This window comes from Hemicordylus capensis, chromosome 16, assembly GCF_027244095.1.
Source record: "Hemicordylus capensis ecotype Gifberg chromosome 16, rHemCap1.1.pri, whole genome shotgun sequence".
NCBI lineage: Eukaryota > Metazoa > Chordata > Lepidosauria > Squamata > Cordylidae > Hemicordylus > Hemicordylus capensis.
In genome coordinates, this window is record NC_069672.1 from 15,452,767 (window position 1) to 15,472,361 (window position 19,595).

A 19,595-nucleotide genomic window follows, 5' to 3' on the forward strand; every position below is an offset into this window, starting at 1 on the left:
AGCAGGTAACTTCCTGGCTGGATGTGGATCTATATAACAATAACTCGTTGCCTTCTTTCTGAGTTGAGCAACCGGTGAGAAGGAAAACTTGATTCCTATTTGCACCATCACCATTGCATGATGAAGTACACTTGAGGTTGCCAAATGTATAGATTTTGGTTAGTGCCTACGTGGAGGAAACAAACCAGAGTCGGTTATAGAAATAAAACAACGGACGTATCCAAAAGCTTCTGATTAGCTCAGTGCATTGGGATAGAGGGGGGTCATTGTTGGAAATCCACTGGGAACCTTCAAACCAGCCCTCCGCCAGATGGATGGAGTTCCTCTTGCTTTTGGTTGGGGTAAGGAAGGGATTGTCTTTGGCCCGTTTGCCGCTGCCGCCAGGGGTTGGCACACCGCCACAGGCCCCCTCCTCCGGCAGGGCCTAGCAGTGGGCGCATAATGAAAAACGAAGGCCCGTAAGTGACGGCAGAAGCCAGCGAGCGACTTCAGCTGGGTAATTACCAGCCAAACCGCGGCGCGTGACGCTCAGCGCTGAACCCTGGCATGGCCTTGCCACCTGACGGCTTGCGAGGGCAGCTGGGTGACAGTTGGGGTGCCCAGGCGAAAAATGTTAATGTGCCATAATAAGGGAGGTGGGAAGGGGCTGGTGCCAGCTCCCGGAGATCCTGCGCTGACGAAAGGGTCCGCGTGGCGTCACTGCCCTTTGAAGCTGGTCATGCAAGACCGGAGAGGGGGCAGGAAAGGCGAAGGCTTGAAAGGGATCACTGAGCTAATGAAGGTGGGAGGATAACGAGGGGACTTCTGCAAAAAAGCCGAGGCTGCAGTGAGCACCGGGGGGGGGCGCAGGGGGAGAAACCCCCCCCGCCCCCCCCAGCTACGCCAAGGTTGGGAGAGGCGATTCCCGCGGACAGAACGAGGCACCTGTCCGGAGGAAAAGTGACTCTTAACGCTTATAACTGTGCCCTTCTTCTGGGGAGGAGAGGAAATGGTGGTGGTTGATGTGGTTGCAATTATGGCAGGGTTTCCCAAACGGCCGAGAGGCTAGGCTGCAAATATTCCTCATTAAAACCAGGGCTGATGATTCTAAATGCTACCCCTCTTGTTTTCACCGAGCCACCTAATGGTGCAGTGGGGAAATGACTTGACTAGCCAGCCAGAGGTTGCGGGTTCGAATCCCCGCTGGTGTGTTTCCCAGACTATGGGAAACACCTATATTGGGCAGCAGCGATATAGGAAGGTACTGGAAGGCATCAACTCACACTGTGCGGGTGATGGGAATGGTCAACCCCTCCTGTAGTCTACCAAAGAAAAAACCACAGGGCTCTGTGGTCGCCAGGAGTCGACCACGACTCGACACCGACTCTTACCTACCTGGAAATGCTGCCAGGGATTGAACCTGGGAGCTGCAGTCGTATTTTTCTCCAGTATCCAGCATTCCAAGGTAGACTGCTCCTGTACATGGGAGCCCGATCAAAAAGTCACCACCACTTCCCCAGCATTTTGTCTCACCCTTCCCAGTATTCCTGGCGCAGGCCGGGCACTTCCATCCCACACGGTAGGCCCATGGCTCTTCCTTTTTGCCTCGGCGCGAGGAGGCCTTGGCTTACAGGGGCGAGGATGGCGGCAGGTCGAAGGTTGTTCTGGAGTGTTGGGTTTGGAGGGTGGAGGGCTTTGGATTAGGTTTGTCAGGCCCATTTATCACACTTTGCTGACGCTAATGAAGCCCAGCAGGGAAGCGATAGCCAGAAAAGGCCTCTGGAAACTGCCAGAGGTTGAGTCCGGGTTTAATCAGTGCGAGCGATGAGGGCAGAGACGGTTAGCAGTTTCGCTGGCAGGAGGCTGCATATGCCCAGAAGGCCAGGGTGGGCTTTGGGGCAGTGGAATTGCCAAAACATCAGCCTTTTCCGTCAAAGGCAGACTGAAACCCACAGCTTTGGGCTGCCTCCATAAACCCTATATTTCCCTCACCGGCAGGGCCTCTCTGCCCTTAACTTTTGCAAAGAATAAATGTCAGGGCATGAACCCTCCGTGCCAGCAGTACACTCTGTGCATGCCCCATTGAACACAGAAATATCAGTGCAATCAATGCACCGAATTAGAAAGAACACCGTGAGACCAAAGGGGGCCGTGTGGTTTCCCCTGTCCTGATTTCCTCGGGGTCCCTTCTGAATTGTCCCCAAAAGGCCAAGACATCTATAGGTTTGGAACTTGGCTGCATTTTTAGCGTAAAGCTTTGGTGAACTGTTTGGAAAGACTTCATGCAAAACGGAGCCAATTCCGTGTTGATTCCTGGGTACCCTGACGTGTGCTGGTGTCTGCCTTCCTTGTGGCTTTCTGCGCAATGTGGTCCGTTTAAGCTAAGTTCCTTTCTGAGCATCCAATATCAATGCAGAGTTCTGCGGCCAATTTGTCCATTTATGTGCACGCCAACTGATATTGCTTTATTGAGTCGGAACTGCTGGAATAACTCAGCTCTAAGGGCCTGCCAGTGGCCAGAGTCGTGTTAATGGAACTGCTCCGGGGTGACTGGCTAACACCCCTAAATGCTTCCGGGCTTTGTGTGGGGAATTAGCGAGCTGAGGTGGAGCAATCCCACATCAGAATAAATTTGTGCAGAGTTCTGGTCTCGGGGAAATGAACGGACAGAGAGGTTGGAGTACAAAACAAAGTAAGGTTTTATCTGAGGGTTTAGGGGTACAACGCAATAAAAGAGTTGATTAAAGCAATAATACTACTGAAAATACGTTACAAAGGTTAACCAGATAGTTGCAAAGGGGCAGTTTAGCTTGGGGTCCAAATTTAAATGACTGGCTGGCTGAAGAAAGGAAGGCTTTAAAGAAGCAGGTTTTGGGATTTAAAAAAGAGCATCAGGGGTAGGAAAAGCCCAGAGGGGCGCAGGGATTGTCATGCAACCTTATCCTTCCGTTTACAGGATGGCGCAAAGAGCAAGACACGGCCTGGTGTTATGGCTGGTGTCAGATCTATCGCCCAAACAATGGGCGACTCCACGGTATAGAGACCAAATGACACCCAAGAAACCAAGCCCAATGACAGCCCCAAGTGGGCCCGGAGGCGAAATACCAGCCGCTCTTTCTCCCCGAGGAGGGGAATTCCGGTGGGTCTCCAAAAGATCCATTGTCTTGGTTTGCTGAAACACAATGGCACGGATGGTCAAGAATGACCTGGATGGAAATGGACTGAACGGACGGGCATCTGTCAGGTCAGAAGGACCCAGTCAACCAATCCGTCATGTAAATGAGCGCATCTCCTGAGTCCCTGTGACCCACTCAGCTCTTTCGTGAGGGGGAAGGAAGTCGCATCCACAGGGCCTTATCTGCTTCCCTGCTGAGGTGCCCTTTCCTGTGTCCGGCCCTTGGTCCATCTAGCTCAGAATGGTGTATTCCGACTGGCAGCATCTTCTCCAAGGTTGCAGGCTGGAGTCTTTAGGTTGTGTGGGGGCAACCTCAGAGGAGGGGGAAGTAAAGGGTCAGTCTTTGGGCAGAGAGACCTTGAAAGTGGAGTTAACTTGAAAGCGAACCCCCGGTCTGCTTAGACATTCCTAATGGAGGGAAAGGCACGAGGCTAATCCCCTTTCAATTTGCTTTGGCAGCTGGTGAACCTGGGGACAATCGTTCCACTGCCTGCTAAGTGACCTGTCCCCATATGCCCGGAAACAGGGAGCCCATGGTCCTTTGAGGCTCCTGAGCATGTTAAGAGTGGGAGCTTCAAGCTTGCAGTCCCAGACCCAAGCAGAGGAGCTCCTGGGAGAGCACAGCATGGCCGTGCTGGCAACAGTCAGCACAGAAGCAAGCGCCCAGACAGTGCTGACGCCCAAGTGATATTGCCCTCCACAGTCCAACTTACAGATCTGAGCAAAATCCTAAAATGTTTTTCTACCAACTTCCTGTTGGGATGATAGGATGGGACCCAGCAAGTCTGCTTTTCTCAGAGACCCTGAGAAGCTGCATCAGACCCCTGAAAATAGCCGCGTTCTTCGGCGCTGGAGGGATGGGGAAACGGCCAGCCGCGAGGATATTTTAACGGTTGCCTGTCAACGCTGGCAGATTAGGAGGGAGAGTTTCGAAATCTCACACTTGGAAAGCCCTGATAAGGGGCTCTCTGGCCTATGGGTCTGGAGTCTGGCCGAGGGCGGAAGATAAGTCGAACTGTCAGCTCTGTGCACACCTCTCCAGCCCTATTAAACCCTTCTCCCTCGCTTCTCCCTCACCCAGATCTTGGTTTGCAGATCCAAGGAGCAACCAATCTTCCATGCTGCAGGCCTAAAGGGTTAGCGTTAGGGTCTGCAGGAGGACCGTGCTTAAATCTTGGTTCCACACTAAGTGGGGGCTTGCTGTTGCTTCCTCGGCTCGCACAAGCCTCAGCAGGTTCCTGCTTCCGACTGCGGTGAAAGAGAACTCGGAGCAGAGTCGACTGATGTTGGTTTCTTCATAACCAGCCTTCCTGAAACAAACTGGGATCGGAAACCCACTTCGGAACTTGGGTTCAGATCTCGGTTTGCTTCAAGGAAGTGGGTTGGAATTGCTCACTGAGCAAAGAGCAAGGCACCTTTGGAAGTGGTGATTTTGCGGGGGATGTAGAAGAGAACAAAGGAATCTCTCCTTGGATCATCACATACCAATAGCAGGAATTCCCAGTGCCGAGGCCCCATCTGTTGATGAACTACAATGCCCATTGCCTTTGGCCACCATGGCAGTGGATGATGGGAGTTGTAGTCCAACCTTATCTGGGGACCCCCAACTTTGAGAACCCCTGTCTGTCGCCTTTTGCATTTCATCAGCTGAGCCGGCAACGAAGGAGTTTCATTTCAATCCACTGTGAAGCCAGATCCCCTGGCTTCAAAGACTGCAACCTGTTTTCAAGTTTTCAAAGACTGCAACCTGTTAGTTTCATTGGGTTTAATTCCCACCGCACCATATTTTATCTGAGTTTGGAGGGAAATGAGGAAAACCTGCTATTTCTCAAGCATCCTTCTTCGCTCTGTCACCTTCAAAAAATGTACCCAAGGTAGGCTTGGACTCTGCAGAGAAACACCAACACCAACAAATAATATTTATATATACCACTTTTCAACAAAAAAAGTTCCCAAAGCTATTTACATAGAGAAAGAATAAATAAATGAACAAATAAGATGGATCTCTGTCCCCAAAGGGCTCACAATCTAAAAAGAAACATAAGAGAGACACCGGCAACAGTCACTGGAGGGATGTTGTGCTGGGGGTGGAGAGGGCCAGTTGCTCTCCCCCTGCTAAATAAAGCGAATCACCATGTTAAAAAGGTGCCCCTTTGCCCAGTTAGCAGGGGCTGGCCGATATAGTAACACCACAGCACCATGTCCCTTCCATTTGCCAAAGAAAGAGAAGAGGAAGCGGACGGAATGCGGAAGGATGAGATGCCTAGATTCTTGGCCAGCCTCTTGGAATTCCTCAGATAGCTTCCGTCATCTTGTCCTAAGAGGGTTTTCTTCACGGTGTCATCTCCCCAGGGATAACAACATATTCCAGTTCGGTGTTGACATGTGGGGGATTAGGGCAAGACCTCAGCCTCACCTGCTTTGGGTTCAAACAGCCAAGGAACTGATCAGTCGTTCCCCGAGTTGCCGAGTCATCCCAAGAACAGAGATGCCACTGGAGAAAAGGCCAAAAGTTCCCTGCACTAATGTCCTCCTTCCTAGGTACCATCCTCTAGGAACATAGGAAGCTGCCATATACTGAGTCTATCTATCTATATTGGCCTATCTAGCTCGGTATTGTCTTCCCAGACTGGCAGCAGCATCTCCAAGGTTGCAGGCAAGAATCTCTCTCTCAGCCCTATCTTGGAGAAGCTGCCAGGGAGGGAACTTGGAACCTTCTGCTTTTCCCAGAGCGGCTCCGTCCCCTGAGGGGAATATCTTGCAGTGCTCACAGTTCTAGTCTCCCATTCATATGCAACCAGGGCAGACCCTGCTTAGCTAGGGGGACAAGTCGTGCTTGCTACCCCCAGACTAGCTCTCCTCTCCTTAAGGTAAAGTTGTGCCTTGAATCGGTCTCTGCTCCTGGTGACCACAGAGCCATGTGGCTTTCTCTGGGAGGATAAAGGAGGGGTTTACCATTGCTGTCTCCTGCTCAGTGTGAGATGATGCCTTTCAGCATCTTTCCTATATCGCTGCTGCCCAATATAGGTGTTTCCCATAGCCTGGGAAACAAACCAGTGAGGATTCGAACTGGCAACCTCTTGCTCGCTAGGGATGCCATGTCCCCTTTAAAAGGTGGCTTTTTAAGGCACATGTGCCAAGAAGCCTTTTGAGTTAATGGTGATTGGTGGGATATTTGTGCATGGTGTGGAGAGAGTGGGATCACTCCAGCCCCCTGATCATTTTGGTTGTCCTTTTCTGCACCTTTCCAGTTCTACGTTTTAAGGCGTGCTGAGCAGAAATATGCGATGACCTCCCTGCGGGCTTCCCAGAGGCATCAGGTTGGCCAGTGTGGGGAATCTTTGACCAGATTCTCAGATCCAGCCTCTTGCCAATTAAAAAGAAACCTCTTCCCCCCCCCAAAAAAGAATCTGCTTCCTGGTTAATCAGAGGCCCCCTTTTCCCCTTTATTCATCTATATATTTTATATTTTAGTGCAGAATATACAAGTTGGATAAATGGGTACCACACAGGCCTGTTGAGAACCACTCACCTATGGCGAGTGGGGATTATTTTGCAGGTGAACAGGTGCGACACCTCCCCCTCATGTCTGCTTTTTTTTTTTTTAAATTTAAAGGCCACAGATCTGAGCAGAGAAGTTTTTAAAATGTGGAGTAACTTTGGTGGGAGTCTTGTAGAGGCTGTAGAAGCAAACTCTGGACAGTGCAAAACCAGCCCTCATTCACAGAAGAGAGTTTGTATAGGAGCTATCTTGGAGGTTTCCTTTATCGGGCTGGATTAAGAGGTCGGCCTGTCGGCATCCCGACCTCACACCCTGTGCTTTGCTCAGCCGCCTGCTGGAACATGGCCCCTTGGCCACGCTCCAGCCTTTTCTGCTGGCGTTTCCCAGCGTGCTTTGCTCCTCCTCAAGCAGTTCCTATTGGCTGGGCTGGAAGATGACTTCACTGGCATTGGCCATGTACGCTTTTCCGGTGTTGCATTCCGGTCTGAAGAGCCTCTTCCCAAAACATCAGTGCAGGGAGGGGAAGGGTTGTATCGGAGGTGTTTTTAAAGCAATAACGGGGTGCTAATTTTAGCTTCCCTTCTGCTAAAAGGCTTCCAACACCTTCTCAGAATAGAAAGCGATCTGCTCCTGATAGGTGTATCTTTCCAGCAAGCAGGACCCAGAAACTCACACGGGTTCCAGTCAAGAGATGGAGAGTGAGGTCTCTAAAGGGTCAAGGTAAAACCGAGGGGGAAGAAGGTGACTTCTAAGACAGCCAGCATCATCAGATGGCACAACACCCTCTCCCAGCACATCATTAATGGATGGAACTCCCTGCCACAGCATGGGGTGATGGCCATTGCCATGCCATATTTAAAAGGGGAATCAACACATTCACAGACAATAGGTTTTAGTGAGAGCCAAACAGAACCTCCAGATTTGGAGGCAGTCTACCTCTGAATCCCAGTACAGAAGTTGGGATGGGCCATCGGGCAGCAGCAATACAGGAAGATGCTGAAAGGCATGATCTCATACTGTGCTGGAGATGGCCATGGTCAACCCCTCCTGTATTCTACCGAAGACAACCACAGGGCTCTGTGGGCGCCAGGAGTCGATATCAACTCGACGGCACACTTTACTTTACCTTTACAGAAAGGGAGGGCTGCTGCAGGACAGGAAGGCCCTAGCCCCTCTCCTGTGGTTGTTCAGCAACTGGTACTCTTAAGGTCAACTGCCTTGGGGCATGGAGGTTCCCTCTTCCCACCCTGATGAATAGCCATCAATAGACTCCTTCCCCATGACTTTGTGTGATCTGCTTTTAAGGGCACCTAAGCTAGTGGCCGCCGCCACACGTTGGGGAGATCTGTAGGATTAATTCTGGAGTGTGGGTAGGGCACTTGGGAAAGGCCTGACCCAAATTTTCTAGCCAGTTTCTAAGCCAATGAGCACAGGCGTGGCCCTAACACAATCACACCCGGGAGCGTGGCATGAATCCTCCCAAGGGCCAGTTCCAGTATCAAGGTTAGGAACACAGGAAGCTGCCTTTTACTGAGTCCAGCCCTTGGTCCATCTAGCTCCGAGTGCTCTACTCTGACTGGCAGCGTCTTCTCCGAGGTTTCAGGCTGGAGTCTTTCCCAGCCCAACCGGGAGAGGCTGCCAGTGGGCGAGCCTGGGACCTTCTATAGGCAAAACAGATGCTCTTCCACTGAGCAACAGCCCCATCCCAGGCTAGGTTCTTCCTCAAGATGCTGAAACTTACACCAGAGATTTAAGCAGCAATTTTAATTAGCTGAGTTGCATAGACCTGCTGGCAAAGAACTTGAGTTTCTTGCTAAGTGGGAACAAAAGCCTCTTTTGGAGGCGGCCGCATCTCTCCGGCTCCCTTTTTGATCCATAAGCCATGCTCCCCGCGGTAATTAACCCAGGCCTTGTTTCTGGGGGCCAGTTTGACCCGCTAATGGGCCGCCCTGCTGGTCTGTGCGCCACAACCTGGAACACAAAGAGCAGCCTGCAAAGAGGACCGCCGAAGTCCCACCGGGCCGAAGACGGCTGCCGTGCGAGGCTCCTTTGTGCAAACGCCTGCTAATGGCATCCGAGAACCGCTCCGCCGGGTGTGGGTTGCGTTTTGCCTCCCTGTCGTCCGGATGGCAGGTCTCTAGGGCCTCGTGCGCACGAGGCGAACAGGCCTCCTGCCAGGAAGGGCTGGAAATAGTGTCCCGCTCACGTCCGGCCACTGGTGGACCCAGGGGAGCAGCTTGGAACCTTTGGTGGCTTTAATGGAGTTGCCGGCTAAATGGCTTGCCGCGAGCAGATCCGGGGTGTGGGGTTCAGCCCTTGCAAAGCTGGCGTTTTGGGGTTCTTCTTGAGCACCCCAAACACGTGATCACTGCTTCTGCTGCCAGCGACAGATCTTCCCCTGTTAATTGACCAAAGTGGTGATTCCCTTTATTGAGCAACAGGAGAGCAACTGGCCTTCTCCATCCCCAGCACAGCATCCCTCCAGTGGCTGTGGCTGGGGTCTAGCTTAGGTTTTTTTTTAGATGGTGAGCCCTTTGGGGACAGGGAGCCATCATCTTATTTATGTATTATCTATATCTCTAGGTAAACCGCTTTGAAAGCTGTGATTGAAGAGCAGTATATGTAAATATCCATAGTGGATCTCTCCCTTCTCTAACTAGAACCGCATCCCTTAAACCCTTTCTCCAGCAATGTGCAAATGTCGTCTTTGCCTTTTAATCATGTTTCAAGGTGTGGTTTGGCCACTGACACCAGTGGGGAACGGAGCTGCACTTTGCCTAAAGCCAACTTGGGATGTCCTTTGAGTCACGTCGCCCACCCAAAGGGAGGAGGCTGATATTGCACTAGGAACGTAGAAAGCTGCCATATACTGAGACAGACCATTGGTCCGTCTAGCTTAGTATTGTCTACACAGACTGGCAGCGGCTCCTTCAAGCTTGCAGGCAGGAATCTCTCTCTCAGCCCTGTCTTGGAGATGCTGCCAGGGAGGGAACTTGGAGCCTAGATGCTCTTCCCAGAGCGGCTCCATCCCCTAAGGGGGGGAATATCTTACAGTGCTCACAGACGTGGCCTCCCATCCAAATGCAAACCAGAGTGGCCCCTGCTTAGCAGCAGCTTCTCCAGGGTTTCAGAAGAGTCTTTCCCAGCTCTTCCTGGAGACGCCGGGGCATTCTAGGGCCGGGAAGGTGCTCCCTTGGCTTGAGGCCTAGGAAAACTGCTGCCAGTTAGAGCAGGCAATGCTGGCTTCGATGGCCCAATGGACGGACTCAGGTGGCAGCTTTTTTTGCATCCATAAATGCTGGCCACAGTGAAGTCCTGAACTCCAGCCTGGCGGACGTGCTCGGACCCACATGGAGCCTGGACGATGGAAGTGTGATCCCAGCTGCTCTTCAAGTCTCTCATTCCGCCGTCACCTGACATGAAGAAGTGGTGACACGTTCTCTCGCCTCCCCTCCTGATGACTTCGCTTATTTCAGCCCTTATTGGGTCCGAGAACGGGAGGTGTTTGTGCCCGGAGCTGCCCAGAATTCCTACCCGGCTAGCTCATGCAGGCCATGGAGACAGGGCCACGGAACAGCCCTTCTCTGGCGTGGCTGGGCAGGGAAGGCACTTGGCGAAGAATGGAATTTGGCGTCCACGCAACGCCGGATTTTTCAAACCAGGAAACAAGAGCATTTCCATGGGATGTAACTCCATTAATTAAGTTTATGAATTAATTTGGCATTTACTGCTTCTGCCAGATCCCAGGGCTGGGGAAGAGCTCTCTTTACCTGAGGCCTAGAAGAATCACTGCCCGTCCGAGCAGACGATTCTGTCTATGATGGCCCAATAGTCTGACTCAGGAGGAAGCTTCAGATATCCATAGACAGCAGTTCTCCGGTGTCTCTGTCTCTCTCTTAAAAGAGTTTTTAAAAGTTTTTAAAATGTTTTGTGATTTTGTTGTGATTTTATGTGTTTTTATCCGATGTTTTTAATGCGCTGTGAACTGCCCAGATAGATATAGATATAGATGAATGAAATATATGAATCTGTTTTCTACTGAGTCCAGCCCTTGATCCACTTTACTTAGTGATGTCTGCACTGGCTGGCAGCAACTCCCCAGAGTTTTCGGGGGCGGGGTGTTTCCCAGCCCTCCCCAGAGAAACCGCCAGGCATTGAATCTGCGACGATTGAGCTACGGCTGCATCCCCTGGAGTTTATTATCTTGAACTTTCCTGACTGCTCGGGATTGCTTTGCAGTTTGGAAAACGGCTCTCAAGCGGACTCCTTTCTCATGGTCAGCCGGATGGAGACACGGTTCCATCAGTTTGAAAGGAGGGCTTGAGAGCTTTTAGAACAGAGGCATGCACACAAACACGCTCAGAAACAGAATGACAACAGCAATGTGACCTCCGTGTACCTATTTTAATCCGTGAGGGTTATGGTGCCCCCTAGAGAAACCTCTCCTGTTTTCTCTGTTTCAGGAAGGGCTCGGAGGCCTTGCACCACGTGCTGGGACCATGCCTGGATCGTCCCCTCTTCAGCGGGCTTTATAATGGGCCAGTCACAGAACGTGGACTCGGTGAGAATGATCTCTTTGGTCTTTGCTCAGAAATCCAGGATGGGGCACCCTTGTTAGTCCTTGGCTTCCTTGTGGCTACCGCATGTCAGTGCAGTACAACTTCTTTCTCTTAACATCATAAGGGTGTTCAAAAACTAGTAGCTAACGTGATTGCTAGACCCAGAGAGCCTGATATTCATCGGTGTCTCAAACCCTTAGCGATGTGGGAGGGAGCTCACACTCATCCCACAACTGTTCACATCCCGTCCACAAACCCAGGTAATTTCCCCATCTTTTCCAGCACTGGGGTCTCAGCACCAGGCTGGAGTTGCTGCCGGATTCCCTCTCCTCCTCCAGGGCTTGGGGGTCCAGATGGGTGGAGGCGGTCCGACACGAGGCTGTCTCGGAGAGCAGGCTTCGACCCCGGGTCTCGGTCCGTATCCTTGGTGGCCGTCCCCTGTGAACGGGGCTTCGTTCCAGTATGGCTGATGGGGGCTGGTTGCTCACGGGGAGCTGTAGTGGTTTCCTTGTTCACGGGGGCCCCGACGGTGCCTGTGCTGGACTGACAGATGAAGAAAGACGCAAGCACGTTCACTGTTCACTGTTTTTGAGGCGCTTGCTTGAATTATGTCAGTTTGGGCTGTAAAGTTGGGTATTTTGCAGAACACAGTACCCAACTTTACAGCCAACGTTGACATCATTTACAGCCAACGTTGACATCAACGTTGTGCTAAAAATTATGAACATTCTGGATACGATCAACCATTTGGTTTTTTTTTAAGCCAGATCTCTTAATTTAAAAAAAATGATTTGGGGCAGATTGTTGGATTTAAGTACCTCTAACAAAAACAGAATGCAAGGAGTTGTCATAGGAGTATAGCAAGCCGCCATATTCTGAGTCAGACCATTGGTCCAGCTAGCTCAGAATTCACTACCATAACTCCCCCAAGGTTTCAGGCAGGAGTGCTTCCCAGCTGCACCAGGAAGTTTTTCACATGGGGCTTTTAAAGCCCTTTAACTCCCATCTCCTCCAGAATGGGGAGGGGGGATGTTCACATATCGGCCAGATTTACCCCGAAGTCCCTGCAAGTTAACCACCTAATTGGGCAGCGGGGAAATGACTTGATTAGCAAGCCAGAGGTTGCTGGTTCGAATGCCGGCTGGTATGTTTCCTAGACTATGGGAAACTCCTCTACCGGGCAGCAGCGATATAGGAAGATGCTGAAAGGCATCACCTCATACTGGAGATGGCAATTTTAAACCCCTCCTGTATTCTGGCAAAGACAACCACAGGGCTCTGTGGTCGCCAGGAGTCGACACCAACTCGATGGCACACCTTACCTTACTTTATGAGTTATCGCGGAGCACTTCACACGCAATTCGGGTTTTTCACTGCACATTAAGAGTGCAGCCCAATTTATATCCAGGGTAAAAGAATCCACTGTTTGCATCAGTTTTTTTGGGACAACTTCAAGTTGTCAGGATTATCTTGAGCTCAGTGGAAGAGCTTTGCATGCAGAAGGTCCCGGGTTCAATCCCTGACAGCATCTCCAGGGACTTTTACACACAGCCGGCTTTTCCGTGAGTTTACTGGGAGGCTTTACTGCAAATGTTCCCGGGCTTACTTGGAGATGCTGCCAGGGATTGAACCTGGGACCTTCTGCCTGCAAAGCCAGATTCTCTCCCACTGAGCAACGGCCCCGGCCCCATTTGCAATCTGTTTTTTCCATTTGCAAGATTCTCTCTCTCTCCCTCTGTTGCAATGCCCATTGAAACATATTTGAACCAAATATTAATTTCAGCACTTCTGTGCCATTTGCACACGGCACAGTTCAGTGGAGATTGAACCGGTTTGGTTTTGCTTAATACCTCCATTGCAGTGACCTCGGAGTCCCCCCTTCAACCCTCAGTCCGGGAGCATTCAAGTGCGCACCTGCTGGAAAGAGGCGAGACTGTTTTCCGTCTTCTTCTTCTGAGATACTGCTGAGTTCCAGTGACACACCAGACTGTCGTTTTGGACACTGTAATTCTTGTTGCCCAGCAGCCAGTAGGTTTTCATTGACCCTTTCCCCTGTACAGAACAGAAGAGAGGAGACAGGAGTAGGGGAAAACCCTATTTAGCCAAGCTTGTGAGTAGGTATGTTCATTTGAATTGCCACCTCTTCTGTGTGATAGGGCTCTTCTGTCTTTAATGTCTGCACAACACACAGAAAATTCAACAGGGTTTTTGCTTTCCCTCCAGCTTAGAAACCTCACAGTCTAATCCCCTGCTAAGTGAGCCAAGAGACACCTTTCAAAGTGGTGGTTCTCTTCTCTTTAGCAAGGGGAGAGCAACTGGCCCTATCCAACCCCAACACATCATCCCTCCAGTGGCTGTTGCTGGTATCTGCCTGATGTTTCTTTTTAGATTGCATCTGCCTTATGTTTCTTTTTAGAGTCCGCTTTTGGAAACTGGGGGCCATCTTATTGATGTATAATTTCTTTTTCTATGTAAACCGCTTTGAGAGCTTTGGTTGAAGAGCAGTATATAAATATTCATAGTCATCGTAGCAGTAGTAGTAGTAGTAGGTATGTTCATTTGGGTTGCCACCTCTTTTGTGTGATAGGGCTCCTCTGTCTTTAATGTCTGCACAACACAGAGAAATTCAACAGGTTTCTTTCTTTCCCCCAAAGCAATCATACAATCATGGGCAAGGCTTGCACCAGCTGGATTTCTGCCTGTTCTGCAGCCATGACGTGTACAGGAGCCTTGTCATTTAAAAAGCTGGCAACCATTCCCTAGTGCTCTTAGAATTTCAAACAGCGTACACAGCGGCTCTCACGGGCTTGGGAACAAAGAGTAGGCTTGATTCTGAATTAAAACATTACCTTCACTTCAATCTCCCCCCTCGGCTCAATGTCGTAGGCGTCATCCACCAACAGTGCAAGGTACGTGGCCGAACTAATGTGGATCTTCTGAGCTGCAAACGGATTTTTGCAAAGTTCAAGTTTTTATTAAATTTGGAGGTGCATCCTTATGCCACCTCCTGGTCAAAGGGGGAAACTGCAGGCAATCCCAGCTTCGCAACCCATCCTCCTCCGGGCTGAGGGAGTCAGGTGACACCGATGAGCCAATTGGGTACCACTGGCTGATACAAAAGCTGCTACTGATGCTGAAAGGCATCATCTCATCCTGCGCGGGAGGAGGCAATGGTCAACCCCTCCTGTATTCTACCCAAGACAACCACAGGGCTTTGTGGGCGCCAGGAGTCAAAATCGACTCAATGGCACACTTTACCTTTACTAAAAGGGCTACTTTCCATCAGTCTGACATGTGACTGAGGGTGGGTGCTGCTGCCATGTCCTCCCCCTGAACCCCCAAACTACCGCCCCCCAGCCTGCCCCCCCAAATATTCGCCCACACTCCTGTGCACTCCACACCTAAGCTCAGAGGTCTGGGCAGCTGCTCATCAGGTAGCACTCTGCACATGCTTGGGAGCACCCTCTGCTCTGTATCCTGTTCAGGCCCTGGCTTAAACTGATCCAGGTGAGCCAGAACTGTATAACTGTTTCAGGGACACAGGGATGCCGCCTTCCGCTCGCTGCCCCATGGAATGGAGGACAGGGAGAAGTTCAGCCACTCACGCAAACTGGTGGACTCCATGCGAGACGCTGTGTTCACCGTGTCCCCAAAGAGGCAATACCGAGGCATTTTGTGTCCGACGACACCAGCCACACAGGGACCTGGAGGGAGGCAAGCATCGGGGAATGGGTCGGAGGCTTGTGGGAGGGGGACGTTTTGAACCGGTGACGACTCTGAGCCCAAGGCTCAGGTGCTGACTCTCCAGGTGGTGGAAACAGTCCGAAACTGTCACAGAAAAAGTGTAATTAATTGGTGCTGTTCAGCAAAAAACAAACAGTTTCCACTTGTCTTGGCATTAAAAAAACTGCGTAAACTTTACATATGCTAATTGGTATAATGTAGCCACCTAGTGGCACAGTGGGGAAATGACTTGATTAGCAAGCCAGAGGTTGCCGGTTCGAATCCCCGCTGGTATATTTTCCCCCGACTATGGGAAACACCTATATCAGGCAGCAGCAATCTAGGAAGATGCTGAAAGGCATCATCTCAGACTGCGCGGGAGGAGGCAACGGTCAACCCCTCCTGTATTCTGCCCAAGACAACCACAGGGCTCTGTGGTTGCCAGGAGTCAACACCGACTTGGTGGCACACTTTACCTTTAATTGGTATAATATATGCATGCTTTGCTAAAAACCGGATAATTTGAGAATAAATACAACTCACACACCTCTTTCTCCACACAGTTCAAACAGCAGCTTTCCTCTGACTGGATCACCAAACCGCGCGGGACAAATGGTGCATTTTCTTTTCATTTCCAGGGGCGAGGGGCACCCCAGGACCCTGTCCACACCGCTCAAACACCCAGTAACCTCGGAGGTGGCCATTCCTCTCTTCCTCCCCTCCATCTCTGCCCTGCCTGTTGGCTCACCTGTGTGAATCCCGGCTCGTAACTGCAGCTTGTCGGTGGGCTTGTGTGGAATCACGACCTGCCGGACAGCAGCCACCAGATCCAGCGACATTTTGGCAATCTCGTCGGCGTGCTTCATCCCGTTCCTCTCGGGCAAGCCGCTCACAACCATGTAGGCGTCCCCGATGGTTTCCACCTAGTGCGGCCAAGAGGCAAGAGAAGCAGAGATTTCAGGGACTGCACACGAAAGATGGGCTGAAATTCAGGGCCAGTTCAAAAGGTGAGTGGATGTTCAGAATTGCAAGCTGAAACTTTGAAATAAAACAAAACCATGGTGTGGTTTTTCAGTTGCTCTAAGAACGAGGAAGCAACTCATGCACTAATCAGATGGCAGGGCTGTTTTGTGGGATGGGAGTTATTTTTTTGCATCACTTATTCTGTGTTTATGAATCTCATTGCTGGAACTTTAATTTCCATATTTTGTGTTGCGCACGTGGTGGTTGTTTATCTCTGCTTCTGGTCTGTTGACAGCAATAGACTGAACTTTCCCCTGTCTTGATGACCTGAGTTGAGTATCAATAGAACAAAACGCGATACAGGTGATAATGACTTTATTAAACGCTTATCCCAGCCTCTGGATGGGGCGGTTCATAAATGTAATAAATAAATAATAAATACATGTAATTTTTGACTACTACAGATCTTTACGTGGGTCTTTGGGGAACAGATTTCCTGCATGTGATGTGCGTCTGTGTGTATAATTAATATTTTAATTTTAAAACATAATACAGCTTGCAATCTGATTTTCCCGATGGAAAAAGCTGCTACTACTTTAGCTTCCCCATACAGGGAAGATGCCTCAACCCATCGATCCTTTGGGTTCCCTTCCCACTTGGGATTTCATCCTAGGCCTGGATAACTTCCTCTCTGCCATGCTCCTGCCACACCTCAGAGGATGCTGCTCACACCTTGTAAACATCGTAGGACTCGATCCGGGTGTCAAAGCAGATGTAAAGGTTGTTCAGCATCTCTACGACTTGCAAGGGAGGGCAGGAAGCCGCGAGGCTGGTGAAACCCACGATGTCCGAGAAGAAGATGGTCACCTGCCACGGAAAGAGAAGTTTTGCTTCTGCATTCCCAGTGGTTGCCGGCTCCAGGTGAAGTCTGGTTTTGGTACTCCCTTGCCCCTTTTGCCCTTTTGCGGGCAATCCCTGTCACCTGCCCTGACTGGCAGGATCACTCCGAACGTTGCACACAGCCACCCATGGTCACCCGTTACCCTGCTGGCTGGGGCAATGGGGATGATTCCTGACACCGGACCCAGGCTGTCAGCGCCCCTCCCTGCTTGCCGCCCTGGACAGCTGCCTAGTTTGACTATCAGGTGAGTTGGCCCTGGCAACCATTATTTCCAGATGGTGTCCTGCAAACACACACACACACACACACACACACACACACACACACACACACACACACACCGCCCGCCATTTGCATGGGTTGGGTCTTAGATGCCTTGTGGATTCCAATCCGGAGATACCTAATTGCTCAGTTAAGGGCTTTGTCTAGCTAATGACACCTTTCTATCAAGTGCAAAATATTTAGCCACAGGGTTTGTTGAGAAGTGTCCCTCACTTTGACACACACACACAGATCCAGACAGAAAGAACCCAGGAAAAAGGAGATGAGAGAGGGTGGTAATTATGTCCGCACGTGATGCTGTTGGTTATGGGACAATCAAGGATAATTTGGGTCATTATTTAGTGCAGAGGTACCATCTTCCAGGCAGAGTTGTGGATGGAGGAAAGCTGAATTTCAAAGCCCTTATTGTCTTGGAACGGAGACAAGTGGATTTAAATGGGTCTCCACCAAGCCCCATTCGCCTCCCTTCTGCCTCCATCCGCTGAGCAGAACGGCAACAGAATAATAACCAAGAGCCCTTTTTCTGCCAGAGGTTTTGAAGCAAGCGCCTTTGAAGGGAAGGCATCTAAAAGTGCCTGTCTGGGGTGGGACACATAAGATGGGGCATCTGGAATTATTCCAATGCCCTGATGTTTTTTCTCTCCTCACACCTCTCATAAGCTTTGCAAGGAGAACAAGGAGAGGAGGGCAACCTTCCCTCTCCTCCCTGCACTCCTTGAAAAGTTTGCCAGGGTCAGACCCATCCTGAAGAGCTGCTCCGATGGCAGGAAGCAGCAGGCAAGGCCATGGAGATATTCCTCCTGCTCTGCTGTGACCCCAGGAATCTGCTGCTCGAGGCAACGGCCTGGCCCGGCCTCATGAACCGTCCGCCCCTGCTCGCTCGCTCGCTCTATCACCGATGGATTTACCTGGTCGTAATTCTCTGCCTCCACATGCTTGTGTTTCCTCAGCTGCTTGGCCACAGATTTGGGCAACATCTGGTGGAGAAGGTCCTCGACCAAGCACCTCTCTCTTTTCAAATCTTCCGTCCTCTCCTTGAGGTTCCTGGCATAATCCTGGATCCATGCAGTCATCTCTTTAAAGGACATCAGGACGACGGGGTAGATGAAACTGGCGACGAGCCACAGGCTGACCTTAAGGCTCAGCAAGGAAAGGATGTCTCTGGATTTCTTACTGAGCTTCTTGTGGCTTTTCTCCAGCAAGCAGGCCTGGAGGGAATCCAGGTCCTTCACAAGGTGCTTGGGAGCCAGCAATGGCCATACGTCCGAGGAGGGGGTGAAGCCCGGCGTGCTTTTGTATTGGGAGAACAAGAGGGAGAGGTTTGGATGCTCCGTCCAGCAGTCTTTGAGACTCTCTGATGCGAAAACAGAGTAAGAGAAAACGTCAGACACACGACGCCACAGGGCTTGGACCGCTTCATGTGGTGGGGGCCTTTCTTGGGATTTCAAGATGGCTCTTTTGATTCCAAGGACGAGTCTGAGAGACACGACTTCCACCCAGTCAGGATTTGACCTTAGCGCCTGGAGGTCCTCTTGAGGTCTATCAAACATCTCCAGAAGTTCTGAAACAACCCTAGACCGCACTGGGACGGCCTCTTCTGTCTGAGTGCTGTTCAGCCTCTCTCTCAGCTCGATTATCAAAGTTTGGCACTCAGAGTCTTGACTTTCTTTGCACAGGTGGTGTTCACCACGGATCTCCTCTTCGGCTTCTCTGCAGGAAGCAGCTAACCTTGACCACATGAGCTCCTGCAAAGACGTGTTCTCCAAAGCATCGCCTTCTCCATCTCCCCAGCAGCAGGTAGGCCTCCCCACATCTTGGAGGAGACCCACGAGGCGGGAAGTCAAGAGATGTGGGCATGACGTCAGGCTGACCAGAGCTCCGTTGGCGTCCCTCCACAATTCCAGGGTTGTGCTTAGATCAAGAGAGATGTTCCCCATCAAGGTAAGCAGAGAGATCACACAGGCCACCAAAATCCGTCTCACTGTCTTGCTGGCATGGCAGGTTGAGTGGGGGAAACATCTGGCCGAAGGAGAGGAGAATTAGTTAGCTTGGTTATCGTTGCCATGTGTTTTCCCATTATAGAACCCTGGTATTCTAAGGTTAGTGACGAAAGTAGACTCCAGCAGCTGGACTACAACTCCCATAATCCACAGTGCACATAGTCGGGGACGATGCAAGTTGTAATCCAGCCGCTGCAAGTGGGCCAAAGTTGTGCAGACCTGTTCTAAAGGATGGCTTAATTTCAATAGGATTGCTCAGAAATAATTTAACCTGGATGCCAGATGTTTCGCTGTTAGTAACTCACATCGGACACTTCCTTTGACTCTTGCTTTCCCCTAACTCAGTCAATGGAGAATTCGGAGAACATAAAAAATAAAACTGCGAAGATAAATCTGTTAATTTGCTACAGCGTGTTGAATTTTAGTCAAACCTAGAATGCAAAATGGAGCTATTGTGAAAATGAAGATGTTTGCGACTTAAAAAAACAAAACAAAACACCACTCCTATTTT

The 19,595-nt window shown here is 50.6% G+C and overlaps 1 protein-coding gene across 1 annotated transcript; it reads right to left on the reverse strand.

Annotated features, from left to right (window-relative positions):
• Nucleotides 1–10,936: 10,936 nt before the first annotated feature.
• Nucleotides 10,937–19,021, reverse strand: LOC128338651 (receptor-type guanylate cyclase gcy-4-like). The gene is made up of 7 exons (XM_053281375.1): nt 17,993–19,021; nt 16,634–16,768; nt 15,687–15,861; nt 14,821–14,919; nt 14,065–14,156; nt 13,130–13,267; nt 10,937–11,758 (listed from the first exon to the last, which is right to left on the reverse strand). The coding sequence occupies exons 1-7, from the start codon at nt 19,019–19,021 to the stop codon at nt 11,453–11,455; spliced, it is 1,974 nt and encodes a 657-aa protein (XP_053137350.1). The 3' UTR covers nt 10,937–11,452.
• Between the last annotated feature and the right edge of the window lie 574 nt (nt 19,022–19,595).